At 48.6% G+C, this 20000-nt stretch overlaps 2 protein-coding genes across 3 annotated transcripts in view; one reads left to right on the top strand and one right to left on the bottom strand.

Moving 5' to 3' along the window:
- The window catches only part of bmpr1bb (bone morphogenetic protein receptor, type IBb), a 63221-nt gene extending 57163 nt beyond the window's left edge, over nucleotides 1–6058 (top strand). For both annotated transcript variants that reach the window (XM_077020576.1, XM_077020577.1), the window contains 4 exons: nucleotides 1–210; nucleotides 833–1008; nucleotides 4471–4601; nucleotides 4998–6058. The exon at nucleotides 1–210 is cut by the window's left edge and continues 88 nt beyond it. In XM_077020576.1, coding sequence (XP_076876691.1) covers nucleotides 1–210; nucleotides 833–1008; nucleotides 4471–4601; nucleotides 4998–5123 — 643 coding nt within the window. In that variant the 3' untranslated portion in view covers nucleotides 5124–6058. The remainder of the gene's footprint in view (nucleotides 211–832; nucleotides 1009–4470; nucleotides 4602–4997) is intronic.
- A 713-nt stretch (nucleotides 6059–6771) lies between these two features.
- The window catches only part of unc5cb (unc-5 netrin receptor Cb), a 114491-nt gene continuing 101262 nt past the window's right edge, over nucleotides 6772–20000 (bottom strand). Inside the window, exons 15-20 of the mRNA XM_077020863.1 lie at nucleotides 19469–19637; nucleotides 15979–16212; nucleotides 15031–15180; nucleotides 14465–14629; nucleotides 13305–13483; nucleotides 6772–8884 (exon numbers count right to left, since the gene is read on the bottom strand). Of these exons, the coding sequence (XP_076876978.1) occupies nucleotides 8725–8884; nucleotides 13305–13483; nucleotides 14465–14629; nucleotides 15031–15180; nucleotides 15979–16212; nucleotides 19469–19637 (1057 nt within the window). The 3' untranslated portion in view covers nucleotides 6772–8724. The remainder of the gene's footprint in view (nucleotides 8885–13304; nucleotides 13484–14464; nucleotides 14630–15030; nucleotides 15181–15978; nucleotides 16213–19468; nucleotides 19638–20000) is intronic.

Genomic DNA, 20000 nt, shown 5'->3' on the forward strand with positions numbered 1-20000 from the left:
CTACCTGAAGTCCACCACGCTGGACACGCGGGGCCAGCTGCGTCTGGCCTACTCGGCCGTCTCGGGCCTGTGCCACCTGCACACGGAGATCTTCGGCACGCAGGGCAAGCCGGCCATCGCCCACCGCGACCTCAAGAGCAAGAACATCCTGGTGAAGAAAAACGGCACCTGCTGCGTCGCTGACCTCGGCCTCGCCGTCAAGTTCATCAGGTGGGGGGAGGAGGTGGAGGAGGAGGCGGTGGGGGGAGGTGGAGAGGGTGTGGGATGACGCTGACGCAGGACAATGTGAAGGACCCTTTGTCTCGCTTCCCACAGAAGCTAAAGCATTTTCACAGGATGAAGTATCTGTGTATACTTTTCCCTTTTTAAAGGTATTTTTCTTGCTTTTTGTTGAAGAAGCAGCAGTTCAGTGGGGAACCCGCGAAGGACATTCGGTGCAAAAGCTGCACGTTTGTTGCAATGTTTTCGCGAGGCGATGAGTGTGACTCAGCGCTGTTGAAAGCACTTTTGATTTCCGCGGCCCTCACAGAAGTGCCTTTGTGGCCCGCCTCCTTAGCGCCGCAGTCAGGCAGAACGCTGCGTGAGCCCTGCCAGGCCTGTTTGTATTACAGAGTGGGGACATATTTAGAAACGCGAATGTTTTACACGTCTTCTAAGAAGCCTCTAAGAATGTCCTGATGACCCAGGCCTGCTGCGTGTATCATGGCACTTTAAGAAACACAGTAATATTTGAAGACTCATGCCAGCCCAATCAGAACATTTATTTATGTTATTTATGTTATACTCTAATGTGACCCTCCTTTGACCTCTGACCCCACTCTATCCCTGGCAGTGACACAAATGAGGTGGACATCCCGCCAAACACACGAGTGGGCACAAAGCGTTACATGCCCCCGGAGGTCCTGGATGAGACGCTGAACCGTAGCCATTTCCAGTCCTACATCATGGCTGACATGTACAGCTTCGGCCTGATCCTGTGGGAAATTGCCAGGAGATGCGTGTCAGGAGGTGAGTGGCAGGCAGTGGACTGGACACGCCCCACAACCCCACACACACGCCCACCGTCCTGCATGAACACACCCCACAACCCCAAACACACCCACAGTCCTGCATGAACACGCCCCACAACCCCCCACACACGCCCACAGTCCTGCATGAACACGCCCCACAACCCCAAACACACCCACAGTCCTGCATGAACACGCCCCACAACCCCCCACACACACCCACAGTCAATCAATCAATCAATCAATCAAATTTTATTTATATAGCGCTTTTTACAACAGTTGTTGTCACAAAGCAGCTTTACAAGTGCCGAGTCCTAGCCCCCAGTGAGCAAGCCAAGCATGAACACGCCCCACAACCCCCCACACACGCCCACAGTCCTGCATGAACACACCCCAGAATCCTGCATGAACACGCCCCACAGACCCACCCAGAATCCTGCATGAACACACCCCACAGCCCCGCACAGAACCACCCACAGTCCTGCATGAACACGCCCCACAACCCCAAACACACCCGCAGTCCTGCATGAACACACCCAGAATCCTGCATGAACACACCCCACAGCCCCGCACAGAACCACCCACAGTCCTGCATGAACACGCCCCACAACCCCAAACACACCCACAGTCCTGCATGAACACACCCAGAATCCTGCATGAACACACCCCACAGCCCCGCACAGAACCACCCACAGTCCTGCATGAACACGCCCCACAACCCCACACACACGCCCACAGTCCTGCATGAACACACCCAGAATCCTGCATGAACACGCCCCACAGCCCTGCACAGACCCACCCAGAATCCTGCATGAACACACCCCACAGCCCCGCACAGAACCACCCACAGTCCTGCATGAACACGCCCCACAACCCCACACACACGCCCACAGTCCTGCATGAACACACCCAGAATCCTGCATGAACACGCCCCACAGCCCTGCACAGACCCACCCAGAATCCTGCATGAACACACCCCACAGCCCCGCACAGAACCACCCACAGACCTGCATGAACACGCCCCACAACCCCAAACACACCCGCAGTCCTGCATGAACACACCCAGAATCCTGCATGAACACACCCCACAGCCCCGCACAGAACCACCCACAGTCCTGCATGAACACGCCCCACAACCCCACACACACCCACAGTCCTGCATGAACACACCCCAGAATCCTGCATGAACACACCCCACAGCCCCGCACAGACCCACCCACAGTCCTGCATGAACACGCCCCACAACCCCAAACACACCCACAGTCCTGCATGAACACACCCAGAATCCTGCATGAACACGCCCCACAGCCCCGCACAGACCCACCCAGAATCCTGCATGAACACACCCCACAGCCCCGCACAGAACCACCCACAGTCCTGCATGAACACGCCCCACAACCCCAAACACACCCGCAGTCCTGCATGAACACACCCAGAATCCTGCATGAACACACCCCACAGCCCCGCACAGAACCACCCACAGTCCTGCATGAACACACCCCACAACCCCACACACACCCACAGTCCTGCATGAACACGCCCCACAACCCCACACACACCCACAGTCCTGCATCAACACGCCCCACAACCCCACACACACCCACAGTCCTGCATGAACACACCCCACAGCCTCACACAGACACATGTACTGCAAAATTTATAGCCACCATAATTTCATAAATTTTTCCGTGAGGAAAATAAGTATTTGTACATCCTGCGACTTTGCAAGTTCTCCCACTTAGAAATCATGGAGGGGGTCTGAAATTTTCATCATAGGTGCATGTCCACTGTGAGAGACATAATCTAAAAAAAATCCGGAAATCACAATGTATGATTTTTTAAATAATTTATTTGTGTTACTGCAGCAAATAAGTATTTGAACACCTGCCAACCAACAAAAATTCTGGCCTGTTAAGACCTGTTAGTCCGCCTCTAAAACGCCCACCTCCACTCCACTTACTCTAAATTAGAAGCACCTGTTTGAGGTCGTTAGCTGCATAAAGACACCTGTCCACCCTGCACAATCAGTAAGACTCCAACTACTAACATGACTAAGACCAAAGAGCTGTTCAAAGACACCAGAGACAAAATTGTAGACCTCCACAAGGTAGGAAAGGGCTACGGGGCAATTGCCAAGCAGCTTGGTAAAAAAAGATCAACTGTTGGATCAATTATTAGAAAATGGAAGAAGCTAAACATGACTGTCAATCTCCCTCAGACTGGGGCTCCATTCAAGATCTCACCTCATGGCGTAGCAATGATCCTAAGAAAGGTGAGGAATCAGCTCAGACCTACACAGAAGAGCTGGTCAATGACCTGAAGAGAGCTGTAGAGTTACTGTAGGTAATGCATTAAAACGTCATGGTTTAAAGTCATGCATGGCACGGAAGGTTCCACTGCACACGTCCAGCAGACATCCAGGACCGTCTTGACCATGACCATTTGGATGATCCAGAGGAGTCATGGGAGAAAGTTCTGTGGTCAGATGAGACCAAAATAGAACGTTTTGGTCTTAATTCCACTCGCCGTGTTTGGAGGACCAAGAATGATGAGTACCATCGCAAAAACACCATCCCTACTGAGAATCATGGGGGTGGAAGGATCATGCTTTGGGTGTTTTTCTGTACATGGGACAGGACAACTGCAATGTAGGAGAGGATGACAACCTCTTTCCCTCAGTTGGAGCACTGAAGATGGGTCGGGCTGGGTCTTTCAACATGACAATGACCCAAAGCACACAGCCAGGATAACCAATGAGTGGCTCCGTAAGAAGCATATCAATGTTCTCCAGACCTAAACCCTATAGAAAATCTTTGGAGGGAACTCTTTGGAACTCTGTGTTTCTCCACGACAGTCCAGAAACCTGGCTGATCTGGAGAAGATCTGTGTGGATGAATGGGCCAAAATCCCTGCTGCAGTATGTGCAAACCTGGTGAAAAACTACAGGACATGTTTAACCTCTGTCATTGTAAACAAAGGCGACTGTACCAAATATTAACATTGATTTTCACGTGTTCAAATACTTATTTGCAGCAGTATCACACAAAAAAATTATTAAGAAATGATGCATTGTTATTTCTGGATTTTTTTTTTATTATGTCTCTCACAGTGGACATGACACCTCCATGATTTCTAAGTAGGAGAACTTGCAAAGTCGCAGGGTGTACAAATACTTATTTTGCTCACTGTAGATATCATTGACATACTAGGAAGAATTATAACCAAGTCCAAGGCTCTCATACAGAGTGTAAAACATCTGTTCCATGCAGTCTTCATGAGGATTCATTTTTAAATACTTCATTCATTACACATGTAAATCATTACACATTGTAAATCAGAACAGTGTTCCACACTGGTGACGGTGGTAAAATAAAATGCACACAAGCCGTACATTGTCTGTAATGGGATAATACTACAAATGCAAAATGTGTGTGTGTGTGTGTGTTTGTGTGTGTTCCTGAAGGCATCGTGGAGGAATATCAGTTACCTTACCATGACCTAGTGCCCACAGATCCGTCCTACGAGGACATGAGGGAGGTGGTGTGTATAAAGAGACAGCGGCCGTCCTTTGCCAACCGCTGGGCCAGTGATGAGGTAAAATATGTATATATGTACATGTACAGTGATGAGGTACTCGTATACATATGTATTTATATACATATACAATGTGATGCACTCATATACATATGTATTTATTTAAATATATACAATGTATACATATGTATTCATGTACATATTCACATTGCCCCTGACCTTGACTACAGATTACTTTTACAGTTAGAGAACCAGGACTTCGGGGAGTTGGCGTTAGAAGGAGCAGATATTGGGGCAATGGACATTACAGGAGCAGGTGTTGGGGGTTTGGGTGTTGGGGGTTCACGCACTGGGGGAGCAGGTGTGGGGTGGGGACTGGTGTGGGGGAGTGAGCATCGGTCCACTCTGCTAATCCCTGTGATAGACTCTCAGTATGACGTGTTGTTGTTTGTGCAGTGCCTGAGGCAGATGGGTAAGCTGATGACAGAATGCTGGGCGCACAACCCCGCCTCACGTCTCACCGCCCTGAGGGTGAAGAAGACCCTGGCCAAGATGTCCGAGTCCCAGGACATTAAGCTGTGACAGAGGATCACGGCGGCTCTGACAAACTCAGAGAGGCAGCTCCGGCCCCCGGGGGAAGTGGAGACGGAGGGAGTGAGCGCACGGCATCTGTCCTGCTCCGAGATGGAAAGTGTGGGAGGGGCCCTGCTCCATGCTCCGCCCCCACCCCGCCCTTCTTAATCCCGAGGCTCCGTTTTGCTTTCTGTGAAAGCTCCCCAGCCAACGGAGAGGAGAAGCACACCGGAGGAGAAGGCACGCCCCCTGCTGGTGCACAGACTGCCCTCCTCACAGGCAAACATGGCAGACGTTCGATATAAGACACAAAGCCGTTTGCTGTACGTCAGACTTTTCCAGCTGCCTCATGTTAAGGTCGTGTTGACATTGCTTCTTTTTTAATCTAATACCGTTCCTTGATAGTTCAACATTAAAGAGGGAGGGACTATCTCTACATTTTGATTATAGGTTTCAATATGCTTTGCAAAATGCTGCTAGCTGCATTATTAAAAATGCACCTGGAATGTTAGATGACAAACAACCCAGATTTTTGTGTGTTAAACCTAAATGCATAGAATAATTTACTCCTGTAATACCATCATCCCTCTTCCTCATTGACATCCGATATGTTGTTTTTGATTGGTTGTGGAAGTAATGATGGACACCTGCTACGGCCTTTAGCTTTGTTCAGACCATATGCGTTTGCTCTGTACATACTTGTTAACCCAAAATATGAATGTAAATAGTGCTATTGAAATGTGTTAATTATGGATCGAAAGTTGTTTTGTTCCTTTGCAGTTTCCTTGACCATTTCTGTGATGACTTGTGCCTTATTTAACATTTATCTGCAAATGTAATATGTGAATTTACAATAACAGTTATATGTAAATGGAGTGAATGGAGCCCAAGGATGTATCAGGTATAACACCCCCCCACCCCCCAATTAAAGGCTTCAGGTTCTACTCCCTGTGTCCTTCCTCGTTCCCTGTAACTTCAAAGGAGTAATATGTTTCCAGATCAAAGTACTTTCGATCAAACATACTGTATGGCTTGAGGAAAAATAACTACTGTTGACTGCTTATTTTGCCTGTGTGGAACTGCAAATTATCACCACAGCAAACAACTAGAGCTTGTAAAATATGCTGGAAAATATGAAATAGCAAAAAAGATTAAAACATTCATTTCAATCCAAGCAGACAGCAAAGCAAATGTCACACGTGGGTATTAACACGAAACGAATGAAATCAGAAAATGAAAAACCACCAGTAGAATGAGCACAGAACATTAAGTGTGAAGTAATTCCAGCCTTATCTAGAATGGTCAATAAAGTGAAATGACATAAACCTGTTTATTCCAACAAAGCAGACCACTTAATCCCGGTCTTCTCAAATGAACGCCTGAATTTCAAAAGGTTTTAGGTGCATCTGAGCGTGCGAGAGCTATGGAGACACAGTGGGAGCAGATAACTGACACCAGGTCCCCTGCAGTGCTGAAAACCGTCAGATGGTCTACAGAGGCGTGCCAGCCAACTGGAGTGTCCATGCCTCTCCTAACAGAGGCACTCGAGCATAAGTGAACTTCGCACGAAAGGCTTACTAGTATGGGCTCAACGAAAAAACAAAGAAACAGAAAAACGCATTGATCAACAATGGCGAGGCCTGGTTTCAGTGTTGCATATAAATATAATTTATTACTTGTTTAAAAATTCTTTCTTACATTTTGTACAGAAACTTCACAGAGGAGATGCAAGCTTTTGCAATTACATCATGAACGTGCCATAAAAGAATAGGTAACACCCTGACTATAAATATAATATTCGTAGCTATGGGAACTATGGAATGAGACTGCTAGGCCTTTGTATGCATGTACAGTTTATAAAGGATACAGAAGTTGCATAGACAGCTTTAGAAATTTAGACAACTTGTACAAGAGGGAGCAAAAATAAAGGTGACAAAACAAAACAGACAGTGCTGATAACTGCAAAATACACCGAGATGGATGTTACTCTGTAGAAGGACACGGTATGGATACATGCGTCCGTCTGCTTTCTCGCCATTAACGCTAATGTACAGTAGCTCTGCCAGGAATGACCTGCTGGTCTGCTCTGCTCCGAGTGCAACCTTCAACTGCTCACTTGACACCTCCCCTCCTGCCGCATACCAACTCTTGCAAAAAGGCTACTTCAGAATAAAATAAACGTCCACGTCGTTAATATAGGTCTCCTCTTTTTAAAATCACAATGATGTCTCGGACGGGGCAGCTACTGTGCAGTCACCACTCGGGGTTTGCCGTGCACGAGTAGGCCACGCGTCGCCAGCGTTTGCTTGAAGTCTGTATCAAAAAGAGCAAAGCGCGTGACTGTGGTGGCGGTTGGCCTCGAGTCCGTCCACTGCACGTGTTCCTGAAATCGCTGCCCGCCGTGCACGTCCATGAACGACATATTCCACAGCAGACGTTAAGAGCCGGAAATATCGCCCGAAAGGTGGAGAAACGTGTACAAAAACTCCGACAGCACGACCTTGCTAAAAAATATTTGGTTCCTATTTTTTAATGTCTCTAAATTGCGATTAAATACAGATCACAATGCAACGCAATTAATAAGAAAATAATAACAGTAATTATATAACAATAACACTGTTACAGTTACAATGTTTTTGAATGCATATTTACAGGCTGCATATTTTGAAAAATCTGTAGTTGCAGAGAATGTCCACTGGGTGGTACTGTTAAAAAAGAAAGAAAAGAACATTACACTGAAGACAACGCACAAAAAAGTATAAAACGGTACAAGATACATAATGGGAGGCAGTATGGGAATAATATGAGAAATAAATGAGCATAAATAAAGGCAATATTAAATATATCATCATAAAGGGTATTTCTTTATCAATATCAGGTCAGTTTTAAGGTGAAAGCCAAGGACCGTCATGGGTTGATGGTTGTAATGAGTTTGGATGTGATGGGGCATTAGATTTTTCTGGGGCCTGTGAGACCACACACATCCTCCCACTCACAATGCTCACACACTCATACACTTTCACACACACACACCTCTTGCCTACTACTGATTATCCTACACGTCCAAGAAAAAAAATGGAGTAGGTCCAATATCTGGACAGCAGAAGTTGCGCGTTTCCTAAGAAACTGATTTGAGAAATAGTAAAAAAAAAAAATTGAAAGAAAAAGGAAAAAGGAAAGAAGAAAAAACAAGATAAAAAGGAGAAAAATGGCTGTAGCAGGAATTGTACAGAGAGGCTTAAAGTACGTCATGTCTGGAATATTCTCCTGTCATTTTTTCCTCTACATTTTTGCAGGTTGAGTTTGTTTGTTTATTTATTTATTTATTTTTATTAATTTTTTTTTTTAGGTTTAAATTGAAAAAGGAACTGTTTGTCTGAGTGGCTGCTGGCTTCCTCCCATAGGCCGCCGTCAGCAGAGCTGGGTGGGGTAAACATCCACGTGTCAGGATGCTCACAGTCCCCACCAACGCCCGCCCCACCACCACCACCACCAAAGAGGTCGTGGGTCAGCGTTATGGCCTGACGCGCTCCCCTCCGTGATTCACCTGACATTCACCCCCTCCCGACACCCCCCAGGAACGTCCTGCGCCCGCCTCGGCGTCGACGTATCAGTGCTCGGTTGCCATGGGCACGATGTTCTCATGGCGACCCATCTCTTCCAGGACAGCAGCCAGGCGATTTAGGTTGCCGTCTGGAAAGTGCTGCGCCTCCCACAGGTCCAGGATCACGCCGGTCGGGCTGGACTTAGTGGCAAAGTAGTTCAGATATCTGAGAGAGAGAGAGAAACATTCTTTGAAAATGTTGCAAAAATGAGTTATGCATTTCCTTTTCCTTGCAGCTCTGATCACTTTTATCTTACTTGAAGAGAGAGCTGAAATAATGAAATAATAAAGCTGAAATTACTATAAAAGATAAGCATGTCTCAGCTCATATCGATATGACTTATGATTATATATATTTACACACACACACACACACACACACACACACACACACACACACACACACACACACACACACACACACACATATACACACACTGCAAAAAAAAATGAGCCTTTAACACAACCTGTTAAGTTAAGAAGCAACACTGATTGTGAATCAATTTTGCCTGCTGTTGAGCAAATGGAACAGACAACAGGTAGAAATGAGGCAATTAGCAAGACCCCCCCATAAAGGTTCTGCACCTTTTCTCTGTTCTCATCCTTTCTGGCTGATGTTTTGGTCAATTTTGCATTTTGTCAGTTCTCTCACCATAGAGGTAGCATGAGGCGGTGTCTACAACCCACAGAAGTTGCTCAGGTAGTGCAGCTCATCCAGGATGGCACATCAATGCGAGCTGTGGCAAGAAGGTTTGCTTTGTACAAGCACCTAGGAGATGGTCTGGCTTGCCAACGGATGTGCCGATGCCGTGGTTGGATGTGCCATTGCCGCAAGAGGACACACAGTCGCCAACTCCTACCTGAGGCTCACCATCTGCACTGAAGGGACTGTGACTACTCGGCCTGGAATTAGAACTATAACTATATTTGAACTATAAATACAGACTTCTGGTAGTGGACCGCCCAATGGAGGATGGGTTCGATTTTGAGTCTTGATCCTCCCGAGGTTTCTTCCTAATCCCTGCTATGTTAGGGAGTTTTTCCTTGCCACTGTCGCCTCTGGCGTGCTCATTAGGGATCTGGACCCATACAGCTGTAAAGCTGCTTTGTGACAACATGTGTTATAAAAAGCACTATATAAATACATTTGACTTTGACTTTGTGTCTGTCAGCGTAGTGTCCAGAGCTTGGAGCAGATACCAGGAGACAGGCCAGTACACCAGGAGACATAGAGGGGGCATAGGAGGGCAACAACCCAGCAGCAGGACCGCTACCTCCTCCTTTGTGTAAGGAGGAACAGGAGGAGCAGTGCCAGAGTCCTGCAAAATGACCTCCAGCAGGCCACTAATATACATGTTTCTGCTCAAACTGTCAGAAACAAGCCGGGTTTCCATCCAAACCTTTCGAAAAAATAACGCGCAATTTCCAAGTTTCGGCAGAAAAAAATGCGAATTAAGCCTTGTTTCCATTCATTACAGTTATGCGAATAAACTTTAGATCACGTGAGAGGACGCCAAACAATAGTGGTTTTACGTCCATCTGGCAGTAACGCATTTTTGCACATTGAGGTTTTGAAACATTTTTTTCTTTTTCTTTTCTTATACATGGAGAAGTTAAATTCAATTTTTGCTCTCTCCAGAACTGTTTTTGTATGCATTTGCCATCTTTACATCGCGATCATGTACAGAACCACGTGACTTGAGGCATGATACGTCATCGTTTATGCGAAAAAACCCTTTTCCATCCAGTTTTTCCGAATTTTGGCGATGCGATAGTCTAACTTTTCCACCTCCTCCTAGCGTAAAAATCTTTTTGCGATATTTGGGGCTTTTTTTCGAATTTTGGTCTTTTTCCATCCAGCTTTTTTCATGCGCATTTTCAAAATGCGCAAAAACTCGGTGGATGGAAAATCCTCTACAGACTCCATGAGGGTGGTTTGAGGTTTTACGTCCACAAGTTGGGCTTGTGCTTACAGCCCAACACCATGCAGGATGATTGGCATTTGTCAGAGAACACCAAGATTGGCAGATTTGGTGCAGTGGGTCCTGGGTTCCTTCTGATGACAATGTTAGACCTCATGTGGCTGAAGTGTGTCAGCAGTTTCTGCATGATGAAGGCAGTGATGCTATGGATTGGCCTGCTCGTTCCCCAGACCTGAATCCATTCGAGCACCTCTGGGACATCATGTCTCGTTCCATCCACCAACGCCACGTTGCACCACAGACTGTCCAGGAGTTGACTGACGATTTAATCCAGGTCTGGGAGGAGATTCCTCAGGAGAACATCTGCCGCCTCATCAGGAGCTTGTCCAGGTGATGTAGGGAGGTCTCATCAGAAACATGTCCAGGTGATGTAGGGAGGTCTCATCAGGAGCATGCCCAGGTGATGTAGGGAGGTCTCATCAGGAGCATGCCCAGGTGATGTAGAGAGGTCTCATCAGGAACATGCCCAGGTGATGTAGGGAGGTCTCATCAGGAGCATGCCCAGGTGATGTAGGGAGGTCTCATCAGGAGCATGCCCAGGTGATGTAGGGAGGTCTCATCAGGAACATGCCCAGGTTATGTAGGGAGGTCTCATCAGGAACATGCCCAGGTGATGTAGGGAGGTCTCATCAGGAACATGCCCAGGTTATGTAGGGAGGTCTCATCAGGAACATGCCCAGGTGATGTAGGGAGGTCTCATCAGGAGCATGCCCAGGTGATGTAGGGAGGTCTCATCAGGAGCATGCCCAGGTGATGTAGGGAGGTCTCATCAGGAACATGCCCAGGTGATGTAGGGAGGTCTCATCAGGAGCATGCCCAGGTGATGTAGGGAGGTCTCATCAGGAACATGCCCAGGTGATGTAGGGAGGTCTCATCAGGAGCATGCCCAGGTGATGTAGGGAGGTCTCATCAGGAGCATGCCCAGGTGATGTAGAGAGGTCTCATCAGGAACATGCCCAGGTGATGTAGGGAGGTCTCATCAGGAACATGCCCAGGTGATGTAGGGAGGTCTCATCAGGAGCATGCCCAGGTGATGTAGAGAGGTCTCATCAGGAGCATGCCCAGGTGTTGTAGGGAGGTCTCATCAGGAACATGCCCAGGTGATGTAGGGAGGTCTCATCAGGAGCATGCCCAGGTGTTGTAGGGAGGTCTCATCAGGAGCATGCCCAGGTGTTGTAGGGAGGTCTCATCAGGAGCATGCCCAGGTGTTGTAGGGAGATCTCATCAGGAGCATGCCCAGGTGTTGTAGGGAGGTCTCATCAGGAGCATGCCCAGGTGATGTAGAGAGGTCATACAGGCACGTGGAGGCCACACACACTACTGGGCCTCATTTCAACTTGTCTTGAGAAATTCCCACTGAAGTTGGATCAGCCTGTCATTTGATTTTCCACTTTGATTTCGAGTATGATTCCAAATCCAGACCTCCATGGGATAATCATTTTTGATTTACATTGATCATTTTTGTTATTTTGTTCTCAACGCATTTCACTATGTAATAAATAAAGATTTTCAACTGGAATATTTTATTTATTCAGATCTAGGATGTGTTATTTTAGTGTTCCATTTATTTTTTTGAGCAGTATTATATTATATATATATATATATATATATATATATATATATATATATATATACACACACACACACACATACATATATATATATATCATTAAAAGACCCTTATACATATATATTAGGCCATAAGAGTGTAATGTTATTAGAAAGCTGTTATTTCTGAAGCAATAGCATGGCAAAACCTAAGCAATGTTATTTCTTTCCATAACGACTGACATAATTTCTATTATGGCTGTCATTATAAATGGAAATGGGGAGAGAGAGAAAAAAAGAGGAGCGATAAATAGAAGGAGAGAGAAACAGAAAAACGGAGAGAGGAAAGGGAGAGGCATAAGGAGGGAGATGAAGAGAGAGATAAAGCCCTCTCTCTTCAGCAGGTAATGACACACCTCTAATCATGAGAGAGCCCTTAACTACACACACGCAGCCCTTAAAAAAGCTCCTTTTCTGCAATATAACTGAGATCTTTCGTCACATTCTCTTTTATCAACCGTTCCTCCATTTTGATAGCGGCACAGTTGTTCCACCATTAGAGGAGAAAACAGGAGGGGAGGGGGGATTGAGGAGATGGAGGAGCAGTGGGAGTCTGGTGGGGGGGGGGGGTGTTCAGGCAGGGGAAGAGCGTGAGAGAGGAGGAGGCCCTCCAAAGCTTTCCTAACCACCCCCACCCCCCACCCCCCACCGCTGGCCTGGGCTCCTGCTGCTACAGTAGATAAGGCGTCCCCCGCTGAGATGTGAACTCAATAACTGAAAACACAGTTTGCACTTCTCACACAAGCTGTCAAACACTGAAAGGCAGGGGCAAAAAGCGGGAGCTGAGTCCTGCTAGTGGGAGCTTTTCCTTCTTCTCTCTCTCTCTCTCTCTCTCTCTTTATGTATCTATCTATCTCCCTCCCTCCTTTGATCTTCACCCTAGCCCTTCCCAAAAATAATACCAAAGAAAAAAAAGCCCCATGAGAGGTCTGACTCCAGAGGCGGAGCCAAGGGCGGGGAGTGGGCGGATCCAGGAAGGGGCCCACCGCTGCTCACCTGTCGAGGTTGAGTTTGTGTGCCAGCATGCGCCAGTCATTGCCCCGGGTCTGCGGGGCGTCCAGGCTGCTGCACAGCTTCTGTCGGATGGACAGGGGGATGCGGAAGGCGTTGGGTCCCACCAGCGTAGTGATGTTGCTGGCCGGATCAAGCAGGGAGGTGTCGATGCATTGACAGTCCTGCAGGGGGCGACAGAGAAGACGAGACGTTCAGCAGCTAAACAGGGAGGCCTCACAGCTTTGTCAGTCTGAATTTTAAAAAGCCTGTGTACTCTGCATAGCACATTTGCACATAAAACTCATTCATCCCTGAAAGATTCCGCTGTTTGTTGTACTAAAAATGTCCCCTCTCGTCTCCGATATGGTGTGTTGACTGTGTGTATGCAGACAGGCTGTCTTTGGGAGGCGGCCCAGGAGCAGTGTGGGTGAGGCCTGCTGGGAGCACGAGGAGGCAGAGTAAACACTGTCCCAAAATCGGCACTGTTCTCGCCGGCTGCGAGACGTCAGGACAATTAGCCGGGTGCCCGCTGCCTCAGTTTCAACTCTCCCGGGAGTTTGGGAACATGTGTTGATAGCTGAGAGATAGAAGAGAGAGAGTGAGATAGTGATAGAGAGTGAGAGAGAGAGAGAGAGAGAGAAAGAGAGAGAGAATAAGTGAGAGAGAGAGAGAGAGAGAAAGAGAAAGTGATAGTAGGATAGATAGGGAGGAAGAGAAACAGAATGAAACTGGGAGGAGAGAGAGTGAGTGATGGAGAGGGAGAAGGGGAGAGAGAGAGAGAGAGAGAGAGAGAGAGAGAGAGAGAGAGAGAGGGCGCGAAAGAGGGAAACAGAAGAAGCAGACTGCCTGTCATGGAGGCCAGACAGGAGAGGTGAGCAGGTCAGTGGTGTTAGGCTGGGAGAATGCGTAATTCTTTCCATAACGAGGCCCTGAAGGCAGCCGGCCGTCCCTCAACACTGTCTCCACCCATGGCCACCCCTCCCTTTGGGCTGTCAGACGCCCCCACAGGCCGATCGGTCCTCTCCCACGTTCACGCCCGACAGCCGTCTCTGGATTTTAGCTGCTCCGGAGGCGGCCGGAGGCGGCGAACGGCGCCGTTTAACCCCCCGGACGCGGGTGTGGACGGACGAGGGTGCTGTTGTGTGGTTGCCTGGTGCCCGGACCTCGGACAGAGCGGTGTTGAGCTGGAAGATCTGGCCCTCTCCCTCCACCTGCCGCACACACAGCTTGCAGGCGAGCTCCAGGGTGGTGGTGCTGAAGCGCTCCAGGGTGAAGGTGCAGTGCAGGTTCCTCTGGGAGCCGCTCCACACCTGCTGGAAGGGCAGTTCCTGGGGAGGAGAGAGGAGGTGGGGGTGGGAGGTGGGGGGCGAGATGGACACAAGGAGGAAGAGATGGAGGGAAGTGGAGAGAAGGTGGAAAGGAGGAGGCAGAGGTAGACAGAGAGAGAGAGAGAAAGCGAGACAATGTAAGACAGACAGAGGAGACAGACGATGGAGAAAAACTATTAGGCAGAGCACACTCCGAAAGACTCAGAGAGCAGCGCAGCAAGACCACACATGGCCCCTTTACCCACTTCCTCCCGAGTCCATTTGGACCCGCTGTCAGGAACTATTTGTTAAGCCGTGTTTCTGTGGCCTTGGGCTGTCAGCGCGTGACAGCACAGAGCTCGGAGTGACGGCAGGGGTGGGGGCGGGGTGTTGTCGGCTAGCGTGGGCGGGGCCACGGGTACCTGGTACTTAGCGAGAAGTTTGCTCTTCCACAGCGTGTGGGGGACGTCGTGTAGGGACAGCCGCAGGTTGTGGGTGCTGTCCTTGAAGTTCAGGCTCTTTGGTTCGTCCAGGAGCTTCCCGCCCATCTGTTTCTCCATCTGCAGGACCTCCTATAGACCCCAAACAGGCACACACACAACGTAATAAGTCATTGTGAGCTGAAAAACGATCATCTTCAGGGAACTGCGTTCACCACACGAATCTATGCTCAACGTAGCTTCTCAACGATCTTCATCAGATCTTAATCAGAACTCCCGTTCCCTTGTCTCATGCAAAGCGGTGCACGGGTCTAGACCCCCTCCATTTTTGGACAGCGGGTTGTTCCTGTGCTGCGGACGGGGACGGCAGGACGGGGACGTGAAGGACACGTGCTAGCGCTCCCTCGCCATCCCCGCGTGTCGGAGGACAGTTGGCTGATGGATATTCGATTCAAATGAACGCGTTCTTTCTTCCTCGGCATGGCAACCGAGCGTGAGCTTGCTCCCTCCTACAATTCATCTGCTGCTCTCTCCCACTCAGCCCACGGGAAAGCCACACACACACACACACACACACACGCAAATGACTGCACGTGCACACACCTGAACTCAGGCTTGTGTAAACAAAACACACACACAATCACATACACTAATGCAGCTGTGAATACAAATGTGTAGATTTTCACTTACTCCTCCCACTCTCCTCACTACACACACACGGCCCTTCTGAAACACACACGGCCCTTCTGAAACACACACGGCCCTTCTGAAACACACACGGCCCATTTGAAACAAACACGGCCTTGACCCGTCTGAAACACTCGCGACCTGTCTGAAACACTCACGACCTGTCTGAAACACACTTGACCCGTCTGAAACCTTTGGACTAGATGCCGTTTTCAAGCAGTTTGGATAGGACGCTGCACTCGCCTTTAGGGCATCCTGGGTGTCATCCAGGCAGTACACCCGGATGTTGTACTCCAGGGCGGAGCAGGTGACGGGTCCGAACACGGCCAGCTTCAGCCTCTTGGTGGTGGCGGCGCTGACCGACTGGCCCACTAGGCAGTGCGTGCCCAGCGTCTCCGTCAGGATGTGACACGCCTCCTCATCCATCTGAATGTAGCAGGGAGTGGTGAAGTTCTCCTCTCCCACGACCACCACATCCTAGACAGACACACACACACACACACACACACACACACACAACACACACGTATGGCATCACAAGCAATTAACACATCTTTATGGGCTTAACAATACTGCTAATTACATGCTGTGTATATTTGTATATTCTTTGTGTCTAACTCATATCAGAGCCGAAGTCTGCCTGTCCATGAGATCATAGTAATTATATGCTGTGTATAGTGTGTATCTCAAATTGGAGCTGGAGACAGTCTGTTCATAGTAGAATGTATGCACGTGCACACACACACCCCAGTTGACCCCTGTAATAGAGCTCATGGCACACTCTCTCCGCTGCTTTCATCATGGTGGTCTGAGGTGGAGGATCTGGAGCTTCGTCACTCCTCTAACAGTTCTAATCCCGACACTTCCACCGGTACCACAGTGTCATTAATTTCATCCCATTATGAGAGAGAGAAAAGGAATTAAAATACTTTATTGTCAGCTTGGCCATTAAACAGCAGTATTATGACTGGTCATTAGCCTATGCGATGGGTCCTGGGGGAGCCTCAGATTGGAGAGCGTTAGCGAGATAATGAGAAAACAGCACGGAAAACCAGGCTAATGCCTTCCAGAACTGATTTATTTACCCAAACCCTCAGTCAATCCATTATAGCTAACATGCCGGTCCTTCAAAAAAACAACTTTGAGCAGAACAAGCTCGGAAAAACAGTTGAAAATTCACTCCGCTTCTTCCTCATCGTGTACACTAATGGTCTTCAAGTGGCGGTGGGAAAACAGACCCCACATACATGACAACACACACACACGCACATGCACACACACGCACACACACGCACTGCAGTCCAAATGAAACAAAACATCTCAAAATCAGACTTCTTCTAAAAACTGTCTCGCATCAAACGTGTGGTGTCGCTGTGAATCCTGGCAGAGGTACATATTTACAGCCCTGAGAAATCTTTCAAAATGACTCATGTCCTTTCGTGAACGATATGTATTTTGACAGAGCACTTCATTTACTAGACGGGAAACTGAGAAAGCAATATTTACTAGCCACATGTGTTCCACCAAGGCTGTCTTCACCGAGGAGAGAAAAACCCCCATCTATGGACGCCATCTAAACGTACAGTCTATCACCAACGGATATTACTCACTACATGCCTGACAGACAGGAGATGTAATCAATAGCTATTTCTTTGTTTAAATGGTTGAAACAGACATTTGGTTTTATTAGTTGTCCCACTGGTATCCATCATAGTCACTCTCCCGTGATGCAATGTGTGTCTTCAACAGTCTTACTTTTCCAAACTCTTGCCGTTTGCCAGACTGGGAATCGTGTCCTCTCGAGCAATTTTCCAGAATCAGGGAGGATTTGGCCACAGCCGAACGTACGGTGGACTGTTAGCGGCGTGGGGTTCTCGGAGGGAGAAATGGGCTTTGCAAAGTGAGTGATTTGCTGCTCGCTAGAGCAACTATGAACTGCAGCATCCCCCACGACCCCCCCTCCCCCAATAACACCCCCCACAAACCCGCCCGACACCCCCCAATAAAAAACTCCCAAACACACCCCCTCCCACAACCTGCTCCACTCCCCTCCAGCTCTCTCCCGAGGGAGATAGTCTCTCTCTGCCCTTAATCACTCTATCCCAAATGACTCTTCCATTCCTCTCGTCTCCCGCGCCCCTTATTTTAAAGCTCGGTCCCCTGTCCTCTCTTGTAATTCCATTGTCCTTTCTGTCCCCAGTGTCTCCAGCACCGAGAATCCATTTCTATCATTCTTTAGCATGGTTTTATCGTTTGATGATGCATGGAAAAATGAAATATTTACTCCGGCTGGTATTTCCAAACATGGATCGAAACGCTCTTTTGAGACACGCGTTCTTCTCCTCCCTGTATCACATTCTGAAAGCTAAACAAACATGCATAAAAATTATTTTTAACCGTGCTGGAGATGTATAAGCATTCTTTCCGTCTCTCAGCAACAAGGTTGCCGCAATAACGTTTGTTTAGTTTCATTTAAAAAAAAAAGCAACTCTTTAAAAACTTCGGGTTTTTTTTTTCATCAGAACTTAAGTTTATCTGCTTCGCAGAAAGCAGCTCCGTGGCTTTGTGCATCCTGTTGATATTGTTTTGCTCGTCTGCGGAATCCCACCCGCGTGCATTTATCCTCATGAATCGCTAAAGGCTCGCCAAGAGTGCGTTATGTGTGATCACATGAGACAAGGTCACGGGCTGCTGCTAAGCAGCTCAGAAGCTGTGCGGGTCTGCGGGGAGATGAATGGCGAGCCATATCGATGCCAGGGCCGAGAGTTTTGACAGACGCTTGGAGCGATCTCAAAGAGATGGGTCGTGTTCGCGCCTGATTTGCTTCCGTTTGGTTCTGAGGCGGAGACGGTCAAAAAGCCCCCAATATCCATCGTTTTAGTGGTCATTTGGGCGGTTTTATAAACAACGTGTTTGAATGTTATAATCACCGCTAAGATAACACGGCGTCTATACATTATAATGATCGTCTGGCATTAACGCAGCGTGATGCAAAAGCCGGCGCAGTGATGACAGCACGCGGGAAAGATGAGAGAGAGTTTGTGCGGCGAGCGCGAGAGAGTCGGCGCTCGTGCGTGGGCCGCCGCTTCCTCGCGCTGCGCTTCATGCATGGCTAATTAGAGCGCGGGCATTGTGTTCGCACGCGATAACAATAAAGGGCAGCGCTCGCGCGCGAGCGGGGGTGTCTCGGTTCACAGCGACGCCCGCCGCGCGCGCCGAAGATAACCAACTCCTCCTCGGCGCCCGAGTTAATGACGGGGCCGGCGGGTGACCCGGCGCGCGCGTGCTCGGCCTGGACGACAACAACTACAAAAACGTCTTCCTCTCTGTGGCCTGCGGAGCAAAGCACAGGGGAGGCGCGGGCTCCGTCTGCCTGATAACACACTGCTCTCCGTCGCCGTCTAATTAACTCTGGGTTGTGTTTATCCGAGCTCGCCCAGCGTGTCGCGAGACCCATTTGCCTCACGGTCCACCATCGGAGACGCTTGATCCGGTCAGGGACGTTTGGAACAGTTGCCGCACGTCGTTGTGCCGTTGGTGTGGGCAGGACCGACGGGAGGGCGGTCCCACGCCGGCCCGGACCTGCCAACACTTGCGCGTGCGGCAGCTTCTAACCGGGATGGGGCCATGTTTCAGAAGCATTTCACTTTACACTTCTGAAGTCCTTTATGAACTGCATCACATGCTCATGGACCAGTGAGCGAATGGCTCTCCCCAAGCCCCTCCCACTCACCTCCCAGTGGCCCTGCTGTGATTGGCTCTTCAGCTGAATGAGCCAGTCCTCGCTGTCGGCCTCAGCACAGTGGTGCATGGTGATGATTACTGGGCGGGTCAGCAGGGCTCCTGGAGGCCCACAGCTTACCACTGGACTCAGAACAGTCTGGGTGTCGTCCACCGAAGGCCTGAAGCCAGAATAACAGATTCAAGGTCAGCAATGAAAATAAAATCATGTTTCGTGAAAATCACGTTTTGCTAAAACTCTAGTGAGGCTATGAAGCAGACGCAGTATCTTAGCAACCGCTACAAAATGGAGTGGTTTCTCATAAAACGAAAAGAAAATCAGACTATCAAGTTTCTTACTGAATACATCAGTTGTCACTGGTCATAAATCCCAGGTCAGTGATTGGATGCTGACGTTCACTGTCTTGCACATCTGTGCTAAGTTACAGCTTGATGAAACATGTAACCATGGTGCCTTTAAATTATGAGCATGTTTATGAGCTTTCAAAAGGCAACTGAAAGGTTCTTGACATCGTGTGACGCAG

Source organism: Brachyhypopomus gauderio, chromosome 10 (assembly GCF_052324685.1).
Source record: "Brachyhypopomus gauderio isolate BG-103 chromosome 10, BGAUD_0.2, whole genome shotgun sequence".
Lineage (NCBI taxonomy): Eukaryota > Metazoa > Chordata > Actinopteri > Gymnotiformes > Hypopomidae > Brachyhypopomus > Brachyhypopomus gauderio.